This window comes from Lampetra planeri, chromosome 13 (genome assembly GCF_965212315.1).
Source record: "Lampetra planeri chromosome 13, kcLamPlan1.2.h2, whole genome shotgun sequence".
Lineage (NCBI taxonomy): Eukaryota > Metazoa > Chordata > Hyperoartia > Petromyzontiformes > Petromyzontidae > Lampetra > Lampetra planeri.
In genome coordinates, this window is record NC_136119.1 from 916,489 (window position 1) to 926,724 (window position 10,236).

Genomic DNA, 10,236 nt, shown 5'->3' on the forward strand with positions numbered 1-10,236 from the left:
TGGATACCACCTGGAGAAGATTCCAGGCACGCGTTGACGATGATGGCGAACAAGCAATTGAGACACATTTGTAATGTTACAGTGGATTCTCCGTTCTTTTGCTGACAATTCTGGCTGTCCGCCTGATGATGACGCCGGTTTTCATTACTGGCGAAACGCGGTGCTCAAGATAGTAAATGTTGTGTTCTGTTTACGTGTAATTACTGGCGAAACGCGGTGCTCAAGATAGTAAATGTTGTGGATGCCAGCGGGACAACTGGTCGAAGCACGTGCCGACGTTGGGGATATTTAATTTTGGTAAATGTGACCGACTGACAGCAGCATTGTAAATGTTGTGTTCTGTTTACATGGCAAACCATTACCAATTGGCTGTGTCGGGTGGATGGCGGGTTTAACGACACATTTATATTTACGCGATCTAAGGGGCCGTCCATAAATGACGTCACGCACCTATGGTGGGGGGGGGGGTCAGACATTTGTGACGATGTGTGACGAGGGGGGGTTTGAGAAATGTGACGTCACATCAAAATGCGCAACTTTAAATAAATATAGACAAACACGTTCTACTTAATTAAATATACTTTTTTATAAATGTTTTCTCCTACAACATCAGAGTGCATCGTCATATTAAATACGCACTACAATGACAATAGTTTAAAGCGATTTGAAGCATGTTTTATTTTGGGGGGGGCAGAGGGGGGGGGTCTGACTTTTTGTGACGCAGTGTGACGAAGGGGGGGGGGCAAAAATCGTCAAAAATCGCGTGACGTCATTTATGGACGGCCCCTAACCCAAAAAACCCCCTAGATGATGGAAAAACTAAACTATTTTATGTTTCCACCAGGAAAGGCCCACTGAGCTGTGTAGCTCTTCGTTTCAGAAGCCACCTGACCACAAATGACGGCTCAACGAAGTGGCTTCTCATCGTGTGGACATTCATAGCAGACAAATACTCTGAAGTCTAAACGCGTGGATGTTGATTCGAAATGTCGAGGGGAAACCCAGAGACACCACAGATATACAACAGCAGCAGCAGGCATCGTCAGGGTCTCGGGATCGAGCCCACGACCTCCTTGTATACCAGGCGAGGTGGTTGACATCTCATTGCCACCGTGGAGCTCATGTATGTTGAACTTCTTTTACACCGTACGCCGCCAACCGGGCTAATCGGAGGTGCAGGGGAAGAACAAACTAAACGACAAAAAGCACTTCTAAAGAAATTAGTTTCCAATCTGCATTACGACTAATCTACATTGAAAATAAGTGCTGCGAGCGAGCACCTACGAAGGCTGGCACGGCACCACCTCCTGTATACCTGGCGAGGTAGTTAACATCTCACCAGAGACATTCACACGTCCGACTCAACAAATAGAGAAAAAACACTTATTTTTGTTTTACACATGCCATCAGTGACCACGGTCTAGCTTGTGGGAGTGGATCATTTCAGCAGCGTTGATTTCAAGACAAACTAAATAGTTTTGCCATTCAGCTTCTCGTCAGCAGTCCAGGGGCACGGCGCTCCGCTCGTTGTTGTGAGCGTCCCTCCCCGTGCCCTCTGCTGGTTGCTGGAGGGCGACTGCCACCTACTGGCCAATTCTAGATTTGAAGCTTTCGTGACTGCAAGGATTCATACTCTTAGGGTTTTTTCGGTAAAGTCACGGAGGGGAAAAAGGAAGTAAATAATAAAATAATATAAATAATAATAATATGAATACTAATAACTTCAACCGTGATGATGGGTACAAATTGAGTAATCATTGGAAATATGTTATTAACCATGTAAGAAAGATTTAACTACACACATTTGTACCATCTGATTTGACAGGTACTATTCTACTTTACCGAGTGTTGACATCCCCAGCGTTTAACAGTACTGCTTTTTAAATCCTTTATATTAAGTTAACTTGCTTGCTTGCGCGCTTACGACCGTGCAAATCTTTCGGTCGTTTTTTAACCCACTTCCCGTGATCCAATCGAGCTGACATTTTGCACACAGACTCGTTGTGCGTGACAATTTATTTTCGTGAAAACATTTTTCCAAAATTTTCCACTTTTTAGGGAAAAAAAAAATCATATTTAATTTAAAATACCAATGTGATAAAAATGAAACTCTTACTCAAGAAAAACAGAAATGAATAATAAAATAAAACCGATGCCACGCATATAAAGGATTTATAGTGAAAAACTTTGTTTTTACGGGTAAATTTTTTTGTATTTGTATTGTCAGCCAACACCGGTTACAACCCCAAGTCGAGGACACCGATTGGTTCTCTTTTAGCCCCGCCCACCCCCCCAACACGTTCCATTCATTGGCTAATACATTCAGATAAGCTCCTCCCCCCCTCCCCCTTAACTTGTATTTAAGAGCTTGTCTCTTGGATTTTTCCTCACTTGATACAGTAAATCTAGCTGTCCCACCTGATGACGGGGACTTGTGTTGCCTCCGAAACGTCGTGATTTATTATTTTATTAAAATTATTATTTCTATTATTTTATTATTTACTTATTTTTTCCCCTACGTGACTTTACCGAAAAAAACCTAAGAGTACCTACTGGCCAGTTGCGTCTTTCACGAGCCTCGACAAAGACTTCAAGTTAATGTATTAGGTGTAGCCCAGTGAGCCATTCGGCTCTTGAATCGGGTGCAACCGCAACAAACAAAAACATGAACCAGAAAACATCTTAAAGTGAATATGTGACTATGTGCAAACAGAAAATCCAAGAAAAGACATCAAAATATTGCAGAAAAAGCACCGTACACCAACGCTGTGTGCAAAAATCCCAGTGGGATGCAAGTCAAACAACAACAACAACCACAAGACAACTTATATTAAAGCCATCGGTCTAACTCCGTACTACAACAAACAAACATGGCCAAACCAAAAAACTTTTAGAAATCACCAAAATAAAGCTATGAAAGCAATGAAACAGTGATCATAGGAACTGTGACGGAATTTTCACAATAAACGACATGAACAACATGGACCACCAAACCCTGTATAGCCATAGCTGGCTGCATGAGTTACTTTACAACAGCAGGAGCATCATTCGGAGTAAACACAATGTTGGGGAAAGTGCTGTTAGCGAGCACTTATGAAGGTCGGCATGGCACACGAAGCGGTGGGTGGCCAGCACCACGCCCGGCCGCCTTTGTCTCCCCAGTGGCGATGTTTATACACCGTACCAGGTACTCATTTGAGGCTGAGTCGACCTAGGGGAAGCCCGGGACCGGTTCAGATGATCGTCATTGGTGTTGGCCGTGAGCGGGCATCGAACTCAGGTGGCCGGGTTCGTGGAGCAGCGCGCTAACCACTACACCACCGCTCCCCACACACACTGACACAAATCCCAATAGTCACTGCCTATGTAAGGGCTATCCCGTGAGTGTGCACGTAAGCCCGGCTAGCTCAGTCGGTAGAGCATGAGACTCTTAATCTCAGGGTCGTGGGTTCGAGCCCCACGTTGGGCGCTAGTTTTTATTTTATTTTTAATCACAGGTGAAATCAAAAGTATTCATAATTCGAAGGGTGTATGGCCACCAATGCATTCATTTAAACAAATGACGTGAATAATGTTTATAAAAATGTTACTTCATTAAAATGTTATACTGGTGGCACAGTTGCTTGTGAACAGGCGTGGTATGGTGCACTATTGCCCCCTACTGGAGTGTGCCTACACTGCAGTAACAAAATCAAAGTTCCTGCTCCAACGAGCATTGCAGTTGTGGCTCATCTCTTCACAGCCTTGAGTCGTCAGGCATGGCAATTACACATTACTATGGCGAATCTCCCAGAGGACAATCACTATCCTTCTGTCGTATGGCTGATGCAGAGCAACAACTCCAATTTCACGTGCAGGTGGTTATCAAGGCACACAACCGCGTCAGGAGCAGCTGTGAAGTCCCCTTCGTATTTGTGGATCTGCCATTGCGTCGTTTAACGTTGCACTACGGTCTGTTCTGGATGAAACACAGTGGCACACTGGAGCGTTTTAATTTTCAATTTGTGCATCAGATACCGACATCTACTGCCCTGGTTTGTGGAGTTGATGTGGTTTATGGTGGACCATGAGCTTCGTGGAAGATCGAACCCAGGGATCTTCTGCGTTGGGTCTTCACAAGGTGGTGTTTGTGAGACCTTTTGAACTCCATTCAGCTCTGCAAGCTTCATCGGGGTTGAACTCACATTGATGAAGGGCTTGGCGTGACTTCAAGCGATGACGAGGGACGTTATTGAGGTCCTGGTGAATGGGAAAGCGGCTGATCAGGTGCTCGCTAACCACTATTGATTTCCCCACAAAGTGGTACTCATCTTAACCCCCGAAGGATGATGGGCTATGACAATACTTAAATCGACAGAACCTTGGCAAGCAAATTCCTTCATATTAACCTTCACCCCTTCCTCAATCCACTGCTGGCTGAAGGCCTTCCTGTGATGTCATTGGTGGGCGTTGACATACTTCACCACAAAAAGAGACCCATCATTGGGTCAGATATCCTTGCCCCACCAGTGTCAGCCGTGGCCAGGTTCACAACGCAATACGCGACCCACTAAGTCACCGACTGAAATAGACCAGGCTCACGATACATGCACACAGTAATGCATGAAGGAATCGATCACCGTCCGGAACTCAAGTTAAAGAAAATAAGTACACTTGGTAGGCGAGCCAATCGGAATTATTTTGCAGGTAAATTTATAATTTTAACGAAACTGGCCTACTCTTTTTGAATAGTCGTGGGACGCATAACATCTCCTGTGAAGCAGATGGCGGGAGCATATTGTATGGTTAACACACCGGCAGTACTAACTAGAACTGGTTGCAGGATTTAAACCGCAAACCTCTGCAAAAAAGCAACACGATCGCTTGGCATACGTCACCACCTGTAGAGGTGTCGATGAGAATGAATTTCCTGAAGCCCCGGCACGCGGAGAAAAACGTTGGGACGAGGTGCCGAACAACGCGTAGCGGCACAACAAAAATCGGAAAACTGTACAGCACCTCCGATTTACACGGTTAGCTGTGTACGTTGCGAAAGAAGTTCAACATAAATACATACAGCACAAACGCAAAAACCTACATTCGTAGAAGTTTTACACCATTCTAGATTCCCATAACTACGACTGGAACGATTAATTCTCTGGGTGATCCCATAATGGTTAAAAGACAACATAACGGGGCTCGACAACAGCAAGATACACATGTAGATGTTTTTATTTTATAAAACATACTTCAAAGGCAGAAGATTCCACACCTGCACTCGTCGTTTGAGAACGATATCTCACGTTTACAATTTAAAGAGGAACACGGTGAAGCGGCAATGAAGAGGGCCAAAAATGGTACTCAAGAGACACCGAGACACGAGCGCTTAGCAGCTTAGCAGCACCCACTTGCTAATGAGCCAAGAGGTTGCCGAGTGACTGTGGCAAAACCCAGCGCTACAACTTTAAGGGTGCAGATCAATTTTCCTTTTGCAATAAAAACCAAATTCAAGTGATATCTCCAGCTCAAGATACTATCAAATAAACAAAACTATTATAGAATGGTCGTAGCCCATGCAAAAATGACTTGGACTGCACCCGATTGCCACACCTTGGATGCTAAACTCAACTTTTTACTTGACCAGATGAGGCCCACCAAGCTATTTAGCTCTTTTTCAGAAGCGACCTGGCCACACATGATAGCTCAACTAAGTGGCTTACCGCGTGTAAATTTATAGCAGCCAAATACTCTAAATGCATGTTTCTAAATGTCGAGAGAAAAACCGGAGGTCCTAAAAAAAAATCCACACGACCACGGGGAGAACATACAAACTCCAAATATAATGGCGTTAGGGTCGGGAACAAACCCACGACCTCCTGTATACCAGGCCAGGGAGTTAACATCTCGCCATTGCAGCGAGATGCCCCTGCTTAGCAGGGTAAATCCTGGTTAGTGCCTGGAGTGTGCTTCAATGGATGACCAGTTTGTGTGGCCGTTATCATAGTCAAGTGTGTTACAGTGCCGACAGGAGAGGCCAATGCAGGGTTTGATAAGCGTTTAAATGCGACCACATCTGCAGACGCTCCCCAGAAACATGCGACATTTCATAGATACCGCCAGTCGCAGGTCTCCATTCGAGATCGGGGACCTTCGTGTGGAGCCTATGCACCGTTGTGCGAGTCAGCACAACACGTGTATTTACATCGCGATAAAATGTGACCACGTATAAAGACGCAGTACACACATGGTGGGCATATTTATTTCATGGAGAGAATGAGGCCGCCAAGCACAGGTAGAAGGGATAGAAATATCTGGGGCCTGGACGTGAACCCAGGCAGGGTGTCGGCAGCACGCATGGCTGAAGCTGAAGGGAGTCCCGCGCTGAATGAAACCGCAATTGAGAGGAGTCATCATCGGATGCGTTTGTGGCGGCTCAGCTTGTTGACGCGCCACATGTGCTGCTTCCGCAGCAGTCGGAAATACTCCATCGAGTCAGGCTCCACCTCATCCAGCTTCAACGGGGGTCCCACATTCAGCTCAAACAGCCTTGCATGGACAGGTGGTACAGGGGAAAAAGGGAAAAAAAACCACGCGGGTACGTGGATTGAGTAACGCTTTCCAACACGCGCTCGTCTGCAAAAGCACTGAATCAGCGATAGTAGAGGTGAAGAACCAAAATGTTAAATTAGTTTATTCCCATTCTCCCATTCCGATGACATACGTGTACGTACGTGTACCTCATCGAAACGGAATCGGAAGAAAAACAGAAATAAAATAACTTTATCGGTACATCTTCAGGTCGGAAGACGTACCGAGGCTCCCCCAAGGCCATGCGGGAAGGCATGTGGCACAGTTTGGCGCTAGCTATCATAGAGTGCGGTTGTGTCGCTACAGTTCTCTGTGGTGAGTACCGTAAAATGTTAATTAGATGCCTCTAAATAAAATGAACAATAACCACATACACGTTCTGAGCTTCAGTAGTGAACAGAAAGGGTAAATTCTGCTCAATTCCAGCTGATAATTTTTTTTCCTTTTTGATATGAATTTTGACTGTCATGACCAAAGGCAGTTTCCCATCCAAAGAGTAAACCTGGCTTATCCCTGCTTGGCTTGAGATATGATCAGATTGGGATTATTTGCTCATGCAGATACAGCAATGACTCAAGAGTTCGGCATTACACCTCAGTAAGCGTTTGGATTCACGCTCGCGTCACAGGTAATGGGAAAGGGTGATAAGGACTCAAGTTGGGGGTCTGTGAATAAACCCCCATCCACCCCGTCAACTCATCACCCTGTATTCTAGTCCACCAATCACCCTGTCCATTCATCACCCCATCTTATATTTCACCAGTGACCTTGCAAACAAACGCCCCCCCCCACCCGACCAATATTCCCCGAACCTCCGATTAGGACGGTTGGCTACGTTCGGTGAAAAAGAAGTTTAATATACATGCATACATACAGGAGCGATACTACCTATTTCAACGGGGGGGCTAAGTAAGATACGACTGTGCCCCCCCCTCCTTTCTCCCGATTCTCTTTTACAGAAATAGCTATGGATGTTTTTAAACCGTATACACAATGTAGGCTATAACTATTAGTGTTCTCATATTTTTTTAACATAGTAGAACCCCTCTTAACGGCGGTAATTGGTTCTGCGTAACCGGTCGTTAAGTGATTTGGTCATTAAGCGATTATAGGAAATACACGTTAAAGGCTTAATTCGTTCCGATAGCATCGAAAGTTAACATTTTCACCCAAAACACGCACTTCATAATATTTAAACAATGGATATGAATTATAAACACACAGTATTAAAATAAACGCGGTTAATTAAAACATTAATATTTACTGTACCAACAACATCCCGTCGTTAACAGGGGAATGGTCGGTAAGCGAACACATTGGGCTCTATGGAGGCACTACACCACACTACTATACACTGCACTACACAATGGACTCTATGGAGACACTACACTACTATACACTGCACTACACATTGGGCTCTATGGAGGCACGCCGTTTAGCGATTAATCGTTAACAGGGGTGCTCTTTAAGAGAGGTTCTACTCTAGTTTTTCTTTCAAAAAATGTCGCTGCTTATCTGTCGATTCGGGTGGCCCCACTGCGGCCGACCGGGGCCCCTACGCGTCGCATCACGCTGCATGACCCCCAACCCCCGTAGTTGCGCCCCTGCACACACACCAGGGCGGGTACTCGGAGTCGGCACGCAGCGGGGGGTCGCTGCCCTCGCGGAGGAAGTTGAGGCCCACGCAGTGAGAGACGAGGACCTCGGGGTCGCGACTCAACTCTGGGTCGACGAGCACCTCCTTCACCATGGCCTTGCCCTTCGCCTTGAACGCTGCGCATGGCGGGGGGGGGGGATGTGGTTATTGGTGCAGGCTGTGGTATCTACGAACATTTACATAGCACGCGTACACGCAAGGCTTTATGTACACACTATTAAAACAAGAATGCTATGCACAGATTTGTAACGCGTGAAACACAACGATGGGGGTGGATCTTCGTCCTTGTGTCTTTCTCTCGTGATTTATCTGCCGTTTCAATTCGCACGACCCGGTGTTTCACTGCACGTACACCGCCAACATCGCATCGCTCCTCGTGTGCTGGTGTCTCCGCGTTCACCGCCGTATCCTCGCCTCCTGGAGTGGCTCGTGTCACCCACACAGCCACGTCCGTCGGGGAAGACGCATACCACTTTCTCGTCTCCCCATACTTCTATAAACATTCATCAGCTCCCCATACTTTCTTGTCTCCCCATGTCCTCGTTTCTCCCCATGTCCTCGTTTCTCCCCACGTACCCCTGCCTCTCCTGTCCCCGTGTCTCCCTGTGCCCCGCAGTGTCCCCTCGTCTCCCCCGTCATCCCCACGTCCCCCAGCGTGTCCGCTCACCCGGCTTCTTGGCGTAACCTCGGCTGGCAGGAGGAGCCGGCGGCATCAGGGTCTGTAGGCCGGGGCCCACGAGGCCCGCGAATCCTCTGAGGAGCCCCCCCGACGGCCTGAGGCCGCCTGCTACGCCTCCTACGCCGGGCGCGCCGCGCGCCAAGGTCGCGGGTAGCAGCAGCAGCAGCCTTCCCACTCCGCACGCCGCCATGGCCAGCACACGTGCCTCGTGACCTCTCAACCCGCACACTCTGACCCCTCCCTCGATAGGACCCGCGCTGATTGGCCGAGAGAGGAAGAGATGGGGTGGGTGGGGCAAAGCGGGGGGGGGGCGGGGCTGGGGGCGGGGCTAGGGGCGGTGATGTCCCTGCTGGGCGTGGCCAATGTCCAACCTCCTCCGAGGGGGAATCCGTAGCGCTGTAAAGCTCTTTTGTTTCATTCTAGATTTGATTTCTTTACCTACGTGACTTTACCCAAAAAACCTAATACTCTTTTGTTTCCCTCACGGATGTCCAGTAGAGGCACAGGGTCACAACGCGACAGCAAGAAGCGATACCAAAACACGATCGGAAGTGCAAAGTATAGGAAAAGTAAACAAATCACTTTAAAAAAATACAAATAAAATTCAACAATTTTTTTCCTTCATCTTACGGCCCACGAAGCTATTATCTTATTTCTCAGAAGCGATCTGACTATCACAAACGAGAGCTCAACGCGACGTGGCTTATCGCGTGGCAATATATATAGCGGCAAAACAATCGAAATACTCGGCACGTGATTATTTCGACTATGCGCTATGAAGAAGGACCATTGCCCGAAACGTCGGCCATCACGTATGTTTTTCTTTAAAGGCCACACGCACGCACGGGTGTTGTTATTGACGAACGTGTTGAGTTGTTGTTTATTGTGCTTGCCGACGCAGCAGTAGCATCGTCATCATCACCCGCGGCACCACGTGTTTAGCTGTGAACACAATCATAATACTTGACTTAGTGCTTTCGTGACTGCAGGAATTAATATTGTTTGTGTCTTTCGGTAAAGTCACGTAGACAGGTTCAAAGAAAATAAAAATAAATCTTTGAAACTATCTGCTGATCTTGAACCACAATGCGGTATCATGGGATACATTTTAGGTTTTACCCTTTCTGCCAATAAAACAAGAGGTTTTAAGATGTTCAAAGACCAAATAGAAACCGTTTTCAATGAACCGAGTCCATATGAACATGCAAACACACTCCGATAATTATATACGCGTTGTCTTTGAAACTTTTATCGATTTGCTGTTTGAACGTCTTAACACCTGATTTAAAGCTTTCGTGACTGCAGGGATTCATATTCTTGGTTCTTTCGGTAA

General features: G+C 46.6%; 1 protein-coding gene and 1 non-coding gene across 2 annotated transcripts; one reads left to right on the forward strand and one right to left on the reverse strand.

The window, feature by feature from the left end:
- The first annotated feature begins 3,396 nt into the window (after positions 1–3,396).
- Positions 3,397–3,469, forward strand: TRNAK-CUU (transfer RNA lysine (anticodon CUU)). Its single transcript has one exon. It is a non-coding gene; the product is annotated as a tRNA-Lys (tRNA).
- Positions 3,470–5,193: 1,724 nt separating this feature from the next.
- Positions 5,194–9,161, reverse strand: MRPL54 (mitochondrial ribosomal protein L54). The gene is made up of 3 exons (XM_078599804.1): positions 8,892–9,161; positions 8,184–8,340; positions 5,194–6,525 (listed from the first exon to the last, which is right to left on the reverse strand). The coding sequence occupies exons 1-3, from the start codon at positions 9,091–9,093 to the stop codon at positions 6,390–6,392; spliced, it is 495 nt and encodes a 164-aa protein (XP_078455930.1). The 5' UTR covers positions 9,094–9,161; the 3' UTR covers positions 5,194–6,389.
- Positions 9,162–10,236: the final 1,075 nt, after the last annotated feature.